The 19,235-nt window shown below is 41.5% G+C and overlaps 1 protein-coding gene across 2 annotated transcripts; it reads right to left on the bottom strand.

Moving 5' to 3' along the window:
• Positions 1 to 7,667: 7,667 nt before the first annotated feature.
• Positions 7,668 to 19,235, bottom strand: LOC307074742 (arrestin domain-containing protein 3-like). 2 transcript variants are annotated; one of them, XM_079735019.1, is made up of 6 exons: positions 18,904 to 19,235; positions 11,923 to 11,980; positions 11,486 to 11,633; positions 10,485 to 10,581; positions 9,750 to 10,006; positions 7,668 to 9,552 (listed from the first exon to the last, which is right to left on the bottom strand). In XM_079735019.1, the coding sequence occupies exons 1-6, from the start codon at positions 19,157 to 19,159 to the stop codon at positions 8,680 to 8,682; spliced, it is 1,689 nt and encodes a 562-aa protein (XP_079591145.1). In that variant the 5' UTR covers positions 19,160 to 19,235; the 3' UTR covers positions 7,668 to 8,679. The 2 variants fall into 2 exon arrangements, with proteins under 2 accessions (XP_079591145.1, XP_079591146.1); XM_079735020.1 differs by lacking the exon at positions 11,923 to 11,980 and having other exon boundaries at positions 18,904 to 19,042.

Here is a 19,235-nt window from a genome sequence, read left to right as displayed (position 1 = left end):
TGCAGCACGCAGAATTCAGGGGCGTGTGTGAATGTGCATCGAAATGCTCTTCAGTCCTCCAATCAGATGTTTGTTTGCATTCACAGGCTTCAACTGTGATGAGCATGTGGGGTAAAGAAATTAAGCAAACGAATTAATAGACCGAGATACTTCCCTGCAGTTATTAAAGTTAGCCCGCTCTCTGCTGCATCCATGGGTGAGCCAATTATGCAATCTGATGAACAAACATAGACTAACAATTTAGGGAACCCTTTTTTGCTTTGTGGCAGGTGTATAGGCCTATGCCTGCACGACTTAACGTTAAACGGAATTTGCCTGGGATCATAAGCAATCTATGTTGTGTCTTCTGTCGGGAGCCCATGGACTACTAATTAGACCCGAAGTGCATAAATCTGTTTTACAGGGAGAACACCATGGTCTGAATAGTAGGCCTATCGTCCACTCGTTAAATTGAGATATGAGACGGCTTTGTACCTGGATAGTCACGTGTTGTTTTCACCAACTTTGTGAAAATACGTAGTAAAGACTTATCAAAACAAAACAAAAAGGCACTTGTTCAAGGGGTAGTAAGTATTAGAGTTGTGTTGTGCCGTTTGCTGCCCTGTTACACATTCCGTGTGTCATTTTTAGTCCTAGTGGTCTTTGCTCATGCTTTTGGAATCCCTTATTGGTCAAACTTAATGTCCTATTTGTGTGTGATTTGACAAATGATATAGGCCTATGTACAGTTGAAACATGTTATATTCATTCTGGAATTAAATGTCATTGAACAGGTCAAACTGGGCGTGGCACTTCGCAGGACCCCAGAGGCTGAAAGAGACCTAACCCCCCCAACACAGCCCTGCTGCTCCCCTCATGCCTCCTGAAGCCCACTTCCAGCTTGGCTGAGGAAGTCAAGGCAGGAGAAGAACCCCATCTGCAGTGTGAACTTCACTGTGAGTCTGTTTGGATGAAAGTGACAACTTACCTTGCATATGACGTATGGGTCAAAACTATGTTTTAAATCAAAAGAACAAAATTAGCCAACCAACTTGCCAAATAACTAGCGAAATTAGCCTAACGATACTTGGTCTACACAATGGTTCATCCTTTGCGTAGGAATTCAGCTGGTGGATAAGGCTTTGACCATGCCTCACTATTTCCACTTAGTTTGAAAGACAACCTAATATGCATACCCAAAGTATTTTGATTATGTACACAGTGTTGGGAAAGTTCACTTTCTTCGTGAACTAGTTCAAAGTTCAGTTCACAAATTTTAAAATGAACTAGTTCAGTTAAACGTTCATAATTCAAAATTTTGAACTAAGTTCACAGTTCCAAAAAATGAACTAGTTCATAGTTCTTTTTTTCAAATGTTGCTGTGAGCTATTCGTCTATTCCGGTATTTTGAACATTGAGCACCCTTTGTGGTTTGTCTAGGATGATATAGAGTGGTTGAATCAAGTATCGTAGCGAAATACAGTTTCTATCGTGTTTTATTCCACATTTAGCGCATTTTGTAAATCCCATTGATTTCTGTTGGAAGACTCATTGCTCGTTGGCTAAAACGGAAAGGGGGGGTGTTCACGTTTGATTGTAGTCTTTTCGCTCGGTTCTAGCCCTACTGATGAGACGGAGAACCGAGCAATGATCAAGCAATGAACAAGCAATGATTCTATGAGATATTCTACTCAGCTGAGCAATGAGCCAGAGAGCAAACGTTATGGATTGTACATATTTATAATTCGAAATTCGTCTCAGCCTTTATACCACAGATACTCTAGGGTCTATAGCATATAACCGCTTTGTTTGATTACAGTTTAATTCATTTTCCACAATTTAACAGCTCTCGTTTTGAAGAATAATCACCGCGCCATTCGTTTCAATGGGAATCGCGCTGGTCTATACTTTCAAAATAAAGTGTACATATTTATAATTTGAAATTCATCCCAGCCTTTATATGACAGATACTATAGGGTCTATAGCATATAACCACCTTTTCTGATTACAGTTTAATGTAACAGTAAGCTGGCAACACCGCAACTGCAAATGAACCGCATGGGATTACCATGGCAACTGGTCAAACAACACGGCAATCTGCGCGCGCATCCGCCGTGTTGATAGAGAAATAACCCCCCCATTGAACGAAGTTAAACCGAGTGAGCGTGCCGTTCACTGACACCAGAATGAACGAGTTCACAGTAACGTTCATCAGGCAGTAATACAGTACGTTCAGTTCACGTTCGCCCAAAATATGAACGAGTTCATGAACTTTCGTTCAGTGAACGCGTTCAGGCACAACACTGTATGTACATAACAAATTGTTCTCTATTTTAACAACAACATAGCCAGGGAAATGATGAATTATAAAACAAACAAAGCTTAAGGGTAGCCTAAATATGTGGTGGTCAGCCATTACTGTGAAAAAATGAAGTGGTAGTCCTACCAGGAGAAATGGAGGCTACGTGAGATTTATTGACCGATTTTTCGTGAAAAGAAATCAGACTTTATATCATTGGCTAGTTAAGGCAGAAAACGCAAGCACACGCTGGAAATGGATTTCCTTATTAATATCAATACATACCAGGTATAGGCCTAATTGGAAACCATCAAATAATAAATGAATATAACATGCAATCCATCCATTTAATAGTTGCATATACCCCCACAATATATATTTATATATAAGATATTTATATTGTGTATTAAAAACATAGCTCTAGTTAATTTTAAGATGCATGGCTAATTGGCTATAGCTTGTGTGTGGCTGAGTTATCACACACGTGCCAGTAAAGTTTAAACAAATAAATAAGTTTGTCTCCAGTATTTGTCGACCCTCTGGCGCCACCTGGCTGCTTCAGGGTGAAGGTGGGCCATCCAGAGTTGCTTCCCTTCTGTAGTAGCAGTGTTCCCCTACTTGTTCCTTACCGTACTCTATTTAAAATGAGCCATTTATTAACCTGTATTTCAGTGACTTAAAAAACACACATTAGCGACGTAAAAAAACAAAAGTAGCAAAGCTAAGTCTGAATAAAATAAAGTATATGATGTGTTTAAATGTAGAACAAATTTACAGTTACAAGATGGGACCAGTGTATAATGAGATGACTGAAGGGTTGAAGTCGCGTGGTCAGGTGGGAGAATCCAAGCGTACGGTGGGGGACGCTCCATGAAATGTGGGCTGTTCATAGACACAGCCTGAGGGAGGGCGTAGGGGTATGCCACTGGAAATGGATGGATTTGCTGTGGCATCGGATAAGCCTCTTGTCCAGGAAGGGAAACCTGTACGGGGAAATTTCTCTGGGTAGATGAGATGGACCAACAGGATAAGGAGTGGGGAATGTGGAAGGGAAGGATAGAGGTTTCCAACAGTTGTCCCTGTTGGGTAGAGGCCTGATGCTCCAGCACTCTGACTCTGTCCATCAGTTGTCCCTGTAGGGTAGAGGCCTGATGCTCCAGCACTCTGACTCTGTCCATCAGTTGTCCCTGTGGGGTATGCGACGGAAGAAACAGAATATGACGTCTGAATGAAATAACATTATCAAAATAACATAACAGCAGGATTGCAGAGAGTATTTAAAAACAATAGATCTGAGAGATTAGATATTTTTTGAAAAACATTGTCATTGTAAGAAAATAGTTAGCTTACAGTTAAAAAATAAATGGGTGCAGGGTAATGATTATTATGGTCTTGTTAAGAATAGCGTTCGCCAAATGTCATGCGGTACCTTTTCCTCCGGTCCCCCACAGTCTTCATCATGCATTTCCTTTTTCAAATCCATTATCCCAGGAGGCTGCGGCCCTCTGGAATGAAAGACAGACAGATTTATCTGAAAAATTTAGTTGTGATTGATTTCGTAATAAATACACAAACAACTGCAAACTTGCACTATATACTGTCAACAAATACATTATTTTGTGATCATGTTATTCTTTTTTGAGTACATGTAATTTAATTACACACACACACACACACACACACACACACACACACACACACACACACACACACACACACACACACAATAGATCCCATATCGCATCTTTTAAATATTGAAGGACTATTAATCTTGTTCTCTATTCCTTACTGTCATAAATATGCAACTTGTCATGATCATTGCACCCAACAGCATCAACTGTAGACATACATTACAGAAGAATGGAAATTTGTGGTACAGCATGGCTCTTGTAGCATTATTCGCAAACATAGTTGTCACCAAAGAATCCCGTCCGGTTTTCTATGTAGTGATAGTGATTGTCAGGTAGGTACAGGCATATTTTAGTTGGGTGTTGTTCAGAATGTGTCTGAAACAATTCTAACTTCTTGAAAGTAGAGATGAGACAAAAAGAATACATATACATATATTCTTTATACATGTTTTTGGTATCTTACACGGCTGGTCCCGGCCCCAACATTGTTCAGATCACAAAGAGCTGGTCTTGGCTTAATCCTTAATCCTCAAATTAACAAACAGAACCTACCACATAACAAGGATTTGTTTTATCCCCATGGTCTACACAAAACTACTACTACTACTACTACTACTACTACTACTACTACTACTACTACTACTACTAATAATAATAATAATAATAATAATAATAATAATAATAATAATAATAATAATAATAATAATAATAATAATAGAGTGATAGAGTAACCGGTAATAACAACAACAATAATGAAATAAAAACATACATGGTCGTGGCCCCGGAGGGTGTATCACATTCCCCTCAGTGTCTCTTGTAATCACAGACTTCTCATCAATCAGATATAAACCAGCTACGCATTGTCATAGTCCTGATATATATGAAATATAACAACGTTCTAGGAAATACTTACAGCCGATCAGCATGTTGTCGTTGGTTGGATCGTTGTTTCCAATGTTTGTGGCTGCACATTTCAAATTACTGTGTTTCTCTACGGATTTATATTACCCCGCTCACAACATCCGCCACACTGCGTCATCGGTCACTATCCAATAGACGAGGGATTTCCTGGCTCGGTCACTCGTCGTATGTTCACGCCTACCTCCGTGGCAACCCCTCTATGTAAACGATCACATTAATACTGTTTACCACAAAAATTGTAGTGGCAATGCCTTTATTATTATTACTCTCAAACAAGATTTGAGTTGGCATGAATAAGAACTTGGGGACCACCCCAGGACTCATTGTAATCATTGTTTTATATATATATATATATATATAGTGACATTTCTCAAGTTTTGCTGGTTCCAAAAAACATCACAGGTGACTGACTGCAGACTAGATTCTAACAATGCTTGAGTCCAAAAAATACAATGTCCAGAAGTTTTTTGGGTTTGCAAAAAAGGTCTTGTGGTTTATTTTGTTCAAAAATCAAAGAAAACTGACTTAGAATACTTTAAACAAACAAAAGAGCAGGATGTGGGCTAAGCCATTGTAGAAAAAAAACTTTTTGCTGTGTAATCAGCCACACCAGGCACTCTGTCCATCTCTGTCTCTGTCTCTGTCTCCTATTATATGCACACAGGCACTCAATACCTGTAGAGGTCGCCAAAACAAGCATTGCGCACAAATAATACTGAACAGAATATGGCTCCTACACACTATCTCTCTCTCTCTCTCTCTCTCTCTCTCTCTCTCTCTCTCTCTCTCTCTCTCTCTCTCTCTCTCTCTCTCTCGCTCTCTCTCTCTCTCTCTCTCTCAGACATCCTGTTAGGAATTGCCTGTCCTGGTAGATAAACTACCTGTAACACTTTAACGAAATAAGTGCGTTCAAGGAGTCTGGCTCATGAAAGACAAAGACTTTTTTATTGCTCTCAAACAAGTAAGAAAACAAAGACGAATTGGTTTGACAAAGAACACACACACACACACACACACACACACACACACACACACACACACACACACACACACACACACACACACACACACACACACACACACACACACACACACACACACACACACACTGTTTAACCAATCACAGAGCCCCCACAACTTCCGGTGTGGGACCGGATGCACTAGCGGTTCCACCGAGTTCACAAACAGCTTAACCACACACAACCACGCACGCACGCACGCACAAATACATTTGAGATAGATGTCAATCATATTAGCACCAGTGAAACAAGAAATACTGTAACATCTATGGAAGTCAATGAGACCAACTGAAAATATAAAATATAAAATAAAATATAATATAAAAACTACAACTGTTAAAACAATAAGTGTGATGATGTATAAGAAGTAAAAAAAAGATTGAATAGCTGAACTTAATGTGAGATAATAAATATGTACTCGCCTAATGCCCATTTTTCCATCCTAACATTGTTAAAAGTAGTCCAATTGGGCGGAAAATATGCCCAATCTGGCAACACTACCTGCACGTCCTCACGCTCTAACCTCAGCGTAAATCAATGAGACCAACTGAAAACAAGCCGACATGGAACTTAAACTGGTTTTTAAAAAAGTATGAAGGTAATCAAAATTCTGTTTTCAGATTATTGAAGATATCAGTGTGTTGATTTGCTAAACCTTTGAACGAGGGTTAACGATAAAATATTGACCAAGTTATGAAGTCTGATGTAGTAAGTGTCAGAGAATGGCCACACACACACACACACACACACACACACACACACACACACACACACACACACACACACACACCACACACACAAGGCAGTGCGCTGTGCGTCAGGTCACACACACACAAGCCAAGACAATCAGTCTATAGCCTACATGACAACACACACACCGAACAATTGTGATAAACCGATATGCTTAAGAATTCGTAAAGCAACACTGACATAGGAGGCTGCATTGGCTAAAGTTGTTTGGATGCAGGTTGTTTTATAACAAGGAAAGGCAGTGTCCATTACAATGCAAACACGACAATAATTGGCACCAATCTGGCGCACTTAGAAGAGCAATTGATTGAATAAATGCCAGGTATAGCCTATCGGACACGCAATCAGTGCACTTGCAAATGATTGCCTGTAGTATGACCGATCGTGGTGGTGTGACATTATTTAACCGTCCATCTACAGCAAATACGTTCAGACAGATACATCATTGAACACGTACAAAAAGCATGTTCGTCTAACCCGGGGGATGCTGACAGACAGCCCACAACAAGCCAAACATCACCACGGCGGGAGTGCTCTCTCTCGAACGCACGTACACAATCACTCCAACTCCAAGGCTGCTTCACTAAGACCACAACCAATCACAAGGCCTTCATAACCATGCAGTATGCCAAAGCCGGAAAGGACACACGCACAGTCACACACACTCATCTTATGCACAACAATCAGTTCTATCATTAACATTCAGTCGCTGCAAAGATTTAAAAAATAGCCACATACTACTTCCTGTCTGGGACCGAAAGTACGCACGATCAAAAGTACCCCTATCTGGGGTATGTGATTTACTTCTCTTGTCCTGTCTTTCTTTTTGCTTATATTAGCATTATGCTATTTGTTATGCTTGAGTACTGAGTAAAAGTGTGAATACTGTGGCAAGAAATCTTTAAGGTACAACCACAAATTATTTTAAGTGCTATTATTCTCAGTACCCAGAGTGCTCAGTGTCTCATGTGCAAGTGGATCCACAGAAAATCTGGATATGGAAGTTACAGAAGTGGGTTTTTATTGTATGTTTTATTGGTACAATTATTCTTAAAATACACTTCATTGTTTAGCAGCAAAGAGCAAGCAATTTACAAAAGGGTCCAGACATCTTGCTACATTTGGTAAGGTTATTTTAAATGCACGTCAGAGAAACATACCAAGAATAAAAAAAAAATATATATATATATATATATATATATATATTTACAAAATATATATAGGCTCATACAAAAGGTAGTACAAGGTTTATTCGAGGCTAAGGCATTTATTTAAGGTTAAAAGGCAATCATATTTCAAGCCATCCCGTACTTCAGAAAACCAGTTCAGTATATCACCCTCCACCAACATCGCGGAACACCTTCCAATGTCAAACAAGGATGTGTTAATTGGTTACATAGGTGAGCTGCCCTACAATAAGCAAAGAGTGGGCCATCAACCAAATCATAATACCCCAAGTTCAGTAGGACATGTGTGCTGGAAAGTATAAGAAAGAACAGGAAACGTAGACGATTATTTAAAAGGAATGATTAATTTTAGTATGTCCAATAGAGCTTTATTAAATTAAATAACTCTTTGTTGACTGTTTTTCCACACTTTCATGTAGCATGTAGGCATGATACTGATCATACTTTCTTTATGCTTAAAGTGTATAATAATTATATTTCTTATATTTTCAAATGTGTCACACATTTCTGCCATACATGCATGGCTGAATAAAGTCTTCAATATACAATGGTCCATTGTAGGATTATTGTGGCCACACTACTGCAGTTAAAGACCACATGCAACCAGGTGTGTTCGAATGACGTCACTGGTCATGGTTGAACCCTGAGAGGAAGCCACAAAATACAAAAGGCCTTTAAACTTCCCCCATTTTAGACATTGAATAAGGCTTTTCATAGCATACGTGTATATATGCTTAACATTAATGAACCATAGGTTGCATATTGAGGTGTGTATATATATATATATATATATATATATATATATATAAATATATATATATACACATTTATCCCATGGCACCTTTCCATGTTTCAAAAACCACGACAATGAATCATCAGCGCTTTCCGTTCATTTAGTTTGGTGGTTTATCGTTGGTTGCCGGGGGGAACATAGACAGATAGGAAGGAGGTTCCTCATTTTGTTGGGATAGAAAATTGGTGCCCATCCCCGGCATTTGCGGCGGCATGCTATACGTGGGGGCGTTGTAGCAGGAGGCGAATGACGGCGGGGTGTCCTGGTCGGGGTCGAACATCGGCGCGGAGGCCAGAGTCGCCGGCGGAGGAACCGGGCCCCACGGAGGGGGAGGAGGGTGGAGCTCGGGGGCGTGCGATGAGGGCTTGGCCGGGGGTCCATACGGAGACACGTTCTGTGGCACGGGCTGGTAATAAGCTGCTCCCATGGCACCGGGCGCAGAGGGGCCCGGGCCCCAGGCTGCTGGGGGCCCGGAGGCTGCTTGGGCCCCGAAGGCTGCTTGGGGCCCATAGCCTGCTTGGGCCCCGAAGGCTGCTTGGGGCCCGTAGGCTGCTTGGGGCACGGAGGCTGCTTGGGGCCCGTAGGCTGCTTGGGGCCCGGAGGCTGCTTGGGGCCTGGAGTCTGCTTGGAGCCCGAAGGCTGCTAGGGGCCCGTAGGCTGCTTGGGGGCCGAAGGCTGTTGAGTGGCCGAAGGCTCCCAAGAGGGACCATAGGCTGAGGGGCTTATGGTCCCTTGGCCTATTGTCGCTCAGCAGGCTTATGGTCCCTGCTGAGGGAACATAGGCCTGTTGATGCGGAGCTGGCTGAAAGCAGGCGGCGGGGGGAGGGAAGTCGCTGTTGCTTTGGTCCCCGTATGCAGGGGGGTACGGCTGGTTCATTCCCCCGGGCCCTGGGTTTACCATGAAGCCGGAAGGGGCAATGACCAGTGGAAACTTGATCTCTGGGTCTGAGGCAAAGCTGATGTCCAAGTACACCTAGGGAAACGAGTACACAGTGAGATGTAAACCCAATACCCATTCATCATGTGCATGACTTTTAAATGTAAAATATATACTTGGGTAGGCCTAAATTAGGGAAAATCCTACTTCCTAACGGTCTGCACTTAATTTACACAACCTTTTATGAATTTAGGCATATACTATAACCATTTGTCATCACATTGAGCTCATACCTTTAAATGATATTCAACTGAAAGGATTTCACAGTTCTGGATGGATAGGATCGTGTCAGGAGGGATCTTCAATGCACAAGTGACTGTTTTTTCACTTTTCTTCTCAATAACCTCCCCAACTAACTTACAGATTTCACCACAACAGAACTTTGTAAGGCCTTGCGCACGGTACGTAACATGCTGATTCAAAGAGAACTTGGGGCTCATGTCTTTTAAGGATGTGTTTTTGACTTTAACAGTAACTGCCACCGTTTGACCTATGGAAAAAATATATATATTCAATTAACAGATTAGTCCACACATATTCACATTAAACAACTATGTGGAATTGTTTGTTGTAGTTTGTGTAGAGTAGCTGCAAACAGGGTGTTGTGGTTGGGGCAAAGCGGAAGACATGACCGCCTGTTTGTGAAGCAACATCGTGTAGTTTGTCTAACGGCCTATAGGTGGCTCGTTGTGGTTGGGTGCAAAAAGAGCCGCCACCATTGTTTGTCAATGTAAAAATGTGGTGTCATACTCTTAAATGTCAAGTAAGCATACATATATTCTTCAATCGACTAAGATCTAAGTGGTAAGGTCAACTTCATGTGTTTTTCCAATTTTATATGTGACACATATGCTGTTCAGTGGTGTGTGTGTGTGTGTGTGTGTGTGTGTGTGTGTGTGTGTGTGTGAAACGTGTGTGTGTGTTTGTGTGTGTGTGTGTGTGTGTGTGTGTGAGTGTGTGTGTTTTACCCGGGGCGTAGATTCCCCTCTCCACAAACGCCTCCATGTGTACAGATCTTTTGGAGAAGATTCCTATGTCTTTATCCACTTGGTCAACCTGGCGGGTCTAGAGTAGAACATGGTGATCAGGGACAATGTTCGTAAATGTTGACTTAACTGATCAGCTACAGGTAGGTGAACTGGTCTGATACATGGATTAAGTAACTTAAACATCCTGAAATTAGGAGGTTCCTGAAATTAGGTGGAGATACACACATGACAGTTAGTCTCACAGTGATGCTAGAATGTGTCCAGTATAATTCAAATGTAGTCCATTATTGAACAATGGATGCATACAATGGTCATACTTTTGTCTATAACCTCCTTTAAGTAACTTCTTAAATCTTTTTTTTCTAAGATAAGTTAGTCAAGTAATTCAGCTCTACCAAATGTGAATACAAATATCTTATTTTAAAAAAATGTGAACTTATTTTTGATTTAAGTTAAGATATTTTTAATTGTAGTTGAATACACATTATTGCTTTTTGCTGTCCAAATATGCAGGGCTTTGTCCAGAGAGGAATGGGGAATGAAGCCACATTTCCAACTCCCAGATGATGACCTTGTGACATCCCTAAAGAATTTAAATATAGATTGGATGTGTCCATAAACATCTGGCCTGTGGCAATTTTTGACTCCTCCACAAACAGTTACTTTTTAAAATACCAAATTGATCCGGAAGGAAAGTGAGGACTCTGAATTGATCCCGTCACTAGGAGCAGGGGGCAGCCACACAGTGCAGGGCTTTACCCTAGTGCCAAGGTCAAGGGCACCGGCAGGAGTATTCACCTCACCATGGATGGATTTCTTGATGTTGATGGAAACTAGAGCACCCGGAGGAAACCTAACTGAACACGAGAAGAACGTACTGACTCCATACAGAAAGGTGCCCCTCCCCCCTCATAGAACCAATGACATTCTTACTGTGCCACCCATTCTGTTACCAGGCCAAATACGCCAGCGCTACATACCATCAGGTTGCTGAAGTTTGAAATGGCCTTCGATGTAAAGTTGATCTCCTGTTTTACACAACTGTCCAACCTCCAGCTCCTTGAAAGCTTGGCTTCCAACTTGTAGACGATCTTACCAAACATCCCGCGGAAGGATGAGGGCATACTCCTATTAAAGCACACAGAGCAGAACAACTCAAATAATCAGAACTGTCCATGTGTGAGAAAAAAGTAACGTACGTGGCTGGTGTGTTTCAACTGATGTGACATATAGGATGTATTGTACTGTGGAAACCAGAGGAATTTTCATTCTGGGTCTGCCCCTGTTGATAAAGCCCCATGGAAATCGAAAAGGAACTGAGAAGTCCCAGTCTCACATGCATTAGAGAATTTGCCTGGGGATGTAAGGCTTGCTGTATTCCGTTACCTTAAAAATAATCTGTTTGACAATTACCTACCCGGATGGAATTTTGAAGCTGAATTTATACGAGTGATTTCCCTTGGAGATTTCAGTGTCTGCATGAGAAATGTCATTGTGTTAAATATATACTTAGCATGATAAGAGTATGAAAAAGGAATGCGGTCATAATTGATTTTAAAATAACAGTGCACTTGAGTGCTATAGAAAGTCAAGTAACCTGTAAGCTCATTCTTAAGCTCACATGGTGAAAGCTTGAAGTCTGTGTTGCAGTTGCTTGTTGGTAATAAAAATGTAAACTGTTATCCATTGTATTAGATGTTGTTGGGTATCACAAAACGGAATGTAAGACGAAAAAGAGGTACTATTTTACCGATTTGCGATTGATACTCATGTCCCCCACAATGCATTGCATGTGGGGGTATAATTGTATAGTAATATACTACATGCGAACACTCCAAAAATAAACAAGTTAACACTTTTTGTTGGGATTTATTTGTTTTTATTAGCGTTACAAGACGACCGTCAGGTGATGAAAACAATATCCAGAGTTTGAGTTCTCAATCATGGGATATTGCACCATATCCCGAGATAGCGAACATATCAAATTGCACCATTTTAGGAAGCGAAAGCTAACTGGCAAGTCACACACCACGATCGGTCATACTGCAGGCACTCATTTGCAAGTGCACTGATTGCGTGTCCGATAGGCTTTACCTGGCATTTATTCAGTCAATTGCTCTTCTAAGTGCGCCAGATTGGTGCCAAATATTGTCGTGTTTGTATTGTAATGCACAACTTTTCCTCTCCTTGTTATAAAACAATGTGCATCCAAACAACTTTAGCCAATGCAGCATCCTATGTTAGTCAGTTTGTTTACATGACACTCAAGAAAGTCGAATTATTGGCTTAGTCCGACTATGATTGGATTATTAAAATGCATGTATACACCAAGCCCCAACCACAGCGAGTTCTATCAGCATCCAATGCGGAAGTGACAAACATTGCAGTAGCACCGGGTGGCCACTACGAGGTGGTACCAAAAGTGAGCAATTCCTCGTTGACTCATTTGTTAAACAGCCTGCTTTCACAGTCTTATTAAACCTATTTACAGCCTGGTCCAAAAAAACATTCCAGTCAGTATGTTTAGTTCATATCGCCATGACAACACTGAGGGGGTGATTTCTATTTTTTGGCAGGCTAGTTTTTATTTTATTGGAGGTTAAAATGTATGAATAATTAGGGGCGCGGCCTCTTGAGTGACAGCTAGCCGCTGACTCTCACCTCGACTCAGAGGATAGTTTTCAGCATTAGCATGCTATCTCCGTCATCTTGACCTCGACTGCGCTCATTCCTATTGTTCATTCCGGGGCCAAGATGCCTTGCTCTGCGGTCAACTGTACCAACCGATCGTTTAAAAACGAATGAGCTATGAGCTCATTTGTACGTCACCTAGATCTCCCTCCCCCCGACGTCACATCAATGCCCTTTTTTGGTTAGAGGAAATGAGGTGGAGTCAAACTATGACAAGATGGCGACGCCCATAAGCCAAGAGAATTGGATGCAGTTGGAATAACTGAGGTCTGCCCGGATGCTACATCCATTTTATATACTATCTATGGTACACACCAGAGATGGGAAAAAGTCCCAAGTAAGTCCCAAGTCTTAGCAGTCAAGTATAAAGTATAAACGATATCGAAATTTCTTTTTGATATTATTGAAGTATAGATTTGTCTTCGCTCGCTGTTTTTTTTTTCATCTTCACAGAAGTGAATGCGTCTTGGGTGTCTAGCCCTCTAGGCTAGCCCTCAAGTCAATTGCAGTCAAGTCTAAGTCGAGTCGCAAGTCATGCGTAATTTTGTCAAGTCGAGTCTGAATTCATCAAAATCATGACTCAAGTCTGACTCGAGTCCAAGTCATGTGACTCGAGATCTCTGGTACACACCTTAGTCTGAATAATGTTGAATCAAGTTACTCATAGTCGAATTAAGACCCCTAGAATATTCCAGTTGTTGGTCGATTTAAGCGTGCATGTATACGGTCAAACGATTGGAATCGGATTATGCGTTCTGCGCATGCTCGAGATTTTTCCCAGGGGCCGTGAGCCGGAAGTATAAGGAGACGATAGTCGTCTTGTTGTCGCCATCGGAAAACGAGAAACTGCGATTTATTCAAAAAGGTGTGTGAAAAGGTACTGTTAAGTCAATGGAACTACGAATAAAGTACCCAGCCTGTCAATAATCGGTGGTAGAGATTGATTTATTGATTAGTTTCCGCGAACCAGTTCGCGTCATTCAGTTCGCCAAGAGGAGTCGTTCGCGAATCGTTCGTTCGTTCGTTCAGTCGAGTTTCCGGTAGCGGTGAATCGAATCATACACGGTTCTCTGAGTCAGTCAGACTCAGCCCCTCGTTCGTTAGTTCGTTCATTCGTTTAGTCGAGTTTCCGGTAGAATCATGGAATGAACGGATCAGACTCAGCGCCTCCCTCGTTCTCATTCTCATACGTCAACATTACAACTTTAACCAAACGCAGCGGGATGGGGGTGTAGTTGATTATTGGATGTTTGACATATCAGCAAAATAATAGACTTGATTTAGCAATGATGGTGGGTGTCCCGGGTGTTTTAGGCTCCCATAAACAGAACCCTGTGCAGCCAAAGACTAAATCTAGCTGCCAAAATTAACACTGCCTTCAAAACGAGAGCTGGTTAATTGTGAAAAATGCATTAAACTGTCATCAGACAATGCAGTTATACGCTATTGTAATGACCTCGCCGGTGACAAACCAGGTCACTGAAAACCCGTAACCAACGGCAAAAAGCCACACTAACAACAACCGGTTACCCGGGCAACCCCCAACCCGGTCCCTTCAACGTGCAAGCCCCCACCCTCCTGTTCTCCCAAGTCCCTCCCCCAGCTGACCTGATGATTCGCCCCCCACACTGATTGACAAGAAGAACATCCAATGCATGCACAGAGAACAACTGGCATAACGGACAACGAAATACGATGCAACACATAACACACAAACTCTTTAAATGTCCCAGGGTCGCTACACTATAGACTCTAGAGTTTCTGGTATAAAGGCTGGGACGAATTTCAAATGATAAATATGTACACTTTATGTTGAAAGTATACTGTCGCGATTTCCATTGAAACGAATTGCGCGGTGAGTAGTCTTCACAACGAGAGCTGGTAGGTTGTGAAAAATGGGGTATAAAGGCTGGGACGAATTTCGAATTATAAATATGTACAATGAAAATATGTACAACATCCTTTAAATACGTCCATGCAACAGATGGCCAATGTGAATAATAGATAGCTCGCTCACTAAGCCCATTTGTTTTTTCCCCATTAAACCTGTTGATTTCTGTCTCTCATTGACTAAAATTCAACGAGAGCGTCCTAGACTCAGTCCTAGAAATTATCTGGGAGGGGATTTCACAGGTGGGACTGGCAACTTCAAGTTAGCCCATAGCTAGCATTATGCCTTCTACTTCTAGATCTTCTGGTTCACCGGTACTTATATGCACGACATAACAACATAATCACTGTCACTAGATCTGAAGAAAACGTTGACTTTCACTCTGTGCTATTCACTGACAGTAAAAAAAAAAAAAATGCTCTGCTGTTCATAGACTAGCTCCAGCGCTCGTTGCTGCGTTGCTAAATGATAGCAGCTCTCCATTCATTCTCCTCTGACCATGCATTTAATTAGCTTTGACAGTTCTCGGCAATTCCTCATTCGCCCTCTCACGTCTCACAGGTTTGAAATTATACGGCTGTGGGCCATCATACATGTTATTTGTGGTTCTTGCCACCTCTTAGATGCCATGGTTCTAGTACTAGGCTCAGGCTACCTTCCACCACATCTCCCCAACGTGGCCTCATCATCGAAAGGCGTTAGAAAACACCCGTTACTACCAAAAACGACAAAAACTGGACTTTAACACTATTTTGGAGACATTTTATAAATGATATACATGTTTTGAGTGCTTTATGTACAAATTAATCGAAAGTTCCGGTTAACCTGCAACACAGCCTTTAAAGGTTGTGTCACACTGATTGAACAGAACATATGGAAAGGTTCCCAAGAGGGTGAGGCAATATCTAGTTGAAGAAAATACCAGTGTTCAATTTAGATTTTTCATAGATAATTATGATAGTTTCAGACAGTGTTGCCAGACGTACGATAGTATCATTTTTGTACCATAATTTTGATGTTTTCACGTTGAATATTGCCAAAAGTCCAATATTACGATGATTTATAAATGTTGTTTCACGATCAGGATAGCAAATATGGACGAAGCTAAAGCCCCCGCTCCCTATTCGCAGCTTGTGATGTGCAACCAGGAACAAGTCGATTTTTTTCTAACAAAGTTTTTTTTTAATGACAAACTGGAGATACTTTGTTACCACTGTTGCTGTCACATGTTTACAGATCGAAAAACAATTCATTGAATTTCGAATCTATCCAATGTATGCCATATGTCCCCAAGTATAGGATTCACTTTGGCAGAATGTTTTTTCCACCGAACCAATCTCATTTAAATGCGAAAAAAGAGCTGCCTTTCAGCTGTCTATAAGACCAGACTCTAAACAGCATAAACAGATAGTCCTGCTTAGTATATCATGGGCATGTTTTGGGTTGCACAAATTGTTATACTCCATGAAAGGCCGTTTTAAGACCGGTTCTAATGATATTGGTACTAGGAAAACATTCGAGCCAGACTGAATCCTGTTCCTGGGAATATATGTGGCATAACACTGAATAGATTACAAATTCATTGTTTGATCAATAAACCTGTCACTGTACCAGTGGTAACTTAGCATTACCAGTTTTTCATTAAAAACTAAAGTGTTAGACTTATTACCGGTCACAAATCACTAGCTGCGAATAGGAATCTACGAGTCGGCAGCTTACTTCAGCTTCTTCAAATATGGATCCTCCGTCTGTGTTAAGGCATCTCTTATCACATGCTGAAAAGGCTACAACACGTGTTGTTATTGTTTAATAGTACAGCCTTTAGTTTATTAACCGCTATACTTTTGGTTTCAATGTTTGGCAACTCATATTAGATTTATTATTATAAAAGCCTACCCCATCAGCAATTCATACATTTAATCTTAACCAACATTGACTGATTTGTAGGCGGTACCAAAAAGTAATTTGTCTATTTTTGTCTTGGCTATGAATTGCTTACTATGGGTGATAGGTTCTGAGTGGGAATAACCATTTCGGCCAGACTGAATCTTTTACTGTGGAATTATGGGCTCCAGACTGCGACCAAAAGTTTGTTCGTTCAGTCGAGTTTCTGGTAGCGGTGAATCGAATCATGGAATGCACGGTTCTCTGCTGAGTCAGTCAGACTCAGCTCCTCCCTCGTTCTCATTCTCAAACCATCGTGGAAGTCGGTCATCAATTAACACAACATTACAACTTTAACCAAATGCAGCGGGATGGGGGGTGTAGGCTGGTTGATTATTGGATGTTTAACATATCAGCAAGATAATAGACTTGATTAAGCAATGATGGTGGGGGTCCCGGGTGGAGAACGAACCATGAATGAACAGGCAGATTGACGAGACATTCAAATATTTGATTAATCTGGTATGACACAGAAAGTTCAAAGACAGCATGCATTTCTCATTTCACTGATATTGAATCATACGCTTGCTCACTAAGCCTCTTCACTCTTCACCACTCACAGTCAGTGAACGAACAGCGAGCCAGCGACTAGTGGGTCTGGGAGGAGTAGAGTCTGAAGACGAACGAGACGAACGAGAAAGAAGAATCAGTTCGGTTCGCTCTTATTAAAGATTCATTCATTCATTCAAGTGATTCGGTCGCGAACGACCCATCACTAAAGGAGAAAGATTTCACAACTTGCTACGTGCGTTTACAATGAGCAAGCGAACTATTGACTTGTTCTTCCGACCTTCAGCTAGTGTGCAATACTTCAAACCGCATCCGACCCGTGTTCCGACAGTAGCGCGAATTACATTCTGCACCCGACCAGACTCGCTATGAATTGATATCGACGCCCGACCCGCACCCGATGGAAAATTAGAAACATTAAATGGAACGCCGGGGAATGACACTTTCTGGTGTTTGGCATGGTGCTTTAGATTGCTGTGCAAAAAAAGCACATCATCCACTGTTGACGGTTTTAGTTGACTCCTCCGCTCCTGATTAATATTATATCCAGCACCGGAGAAGTCTCGCTCGCAATCGCAAAACCCGCGACCGACCCGACTCGTTTCATTCGAAGTGTGCGGGTCACTCGAACCAGTGCATGTCTCTAATTCAGGTGCCATGAAGGGCTTTTCACACGGGAGGCGTTTGTCGTGCCTGATAATGCATTCTCAATGGAGAGGCGGGCGGGCAGAGAGGAGGCTCAGCGTCCTGTCAAGCAGCACTCCCGTGAAACTGTCGCTTCCCTGCTTGTCGAACGCATGCACGCACACACCTGGAAACCGTTGGGATAGATGAGAATCACAATAAAATGTGACACTGAATTTGAAACAGCACATTTTAATTTCTGCACCTATCAAAATATTTATCAGTAATACAGTGAACATTTCTGGTTGCGCCCCTAAAATTCAGTTAGGGGCCACAGTGCTCCTAGTGAAAAAAGTTAGTCTGGAGCCCTGGATATGTGGCACAATAAAGAATAGATTACTAATACCTTGTTTTTTATCAAAAAAAATGGCACAGTACCGAGGTAACCAGTTTGTCATTAAGAAAATGTTCGAAAAAAAACTCAAACACTGGCTGCGAATAGGATGCGGACATCAGCTTGGTTTCCAATGTCCCTTCTGGTAATACTGCTCACAAAAGACATTTGTTTTCCATAAGATATTTGGAATGATTGAAAGTCCATATGGTCAAATTCGTTGTTGTTTGTTGACATGAACCTCTTGCAACTTTCTCACCACCATTAATTATTTCTAGTGGATGGCGGAAACATGTATAGGATGCTTTGATGTTTCCAAAGACAAAGACCGTCGTTTCACTTACCTTTAGTGTTTCCAGGAATCAAAAATTGTTTAAGTTCAATGTACCTCCTGTGTGCAGTAGGAATGAGTTGGTATTCACCAATCTCTTGGCTCCAACGCACAATTGCGTTGCCTTTAAGTTTGACGAAAAGGGATTTAACTTTCGTTTCTTTTTTCAAACACATCGTCACTGTGCCCGTTAAAGTGTCTCCCTCGGAAAACGTCCTTTCCTCGTTAAGTGCATCGTAAGTCAACGTTAAATCCTTTATTCTAGGCATTGTCGTAGTAGCGGTAACACCTTATTGAAGAACTACCCAACGCGTAAATAGCGTTTGTTTTGGAATGAGGAGTCTA

This window comes from Pollachius pollachius (genome assembly GCF_949987615.1).
Source record: "Pollachius pollachius genome assembly, chromosome: 1".
In the NCBI taxonomy this organism is placed as follows: Eukaryota; Metazoa; Chordata; class Actinopteri; order Gadiformes; family Gadidae; genus Pollachius; species Pollachius pollachius.
Note: the sequence above shows the minus strand (reverse complement) of the source record. Positions and strands in the feature narration are given on the sequence as shown.

Bases quoted from the DNA above. Each gene is read 5' to 3' on its own strand.
- LOC307074742 (XM_079735019.1), bottom strand. From the start codon at position 19,159: ATGCCTAGAATAAAGGATTTAACGTTGACTTACGATGCACTTAACGAG. The intron at 11,981-18,903 runs GTAAGTGAAACG...TTTCTCATGCAG, and splicing joins GATTCCTGGAAACACTAAAG to ACACTGAAATCTCCAAGGGA. The intron at 10,582-11,485 runs GTATGTAGCGCT...GTTCTACTCTAG, and splicing joins CAAACTTCAGCAACCTGATG to ACCCGCCAGGTTGACCAAGT.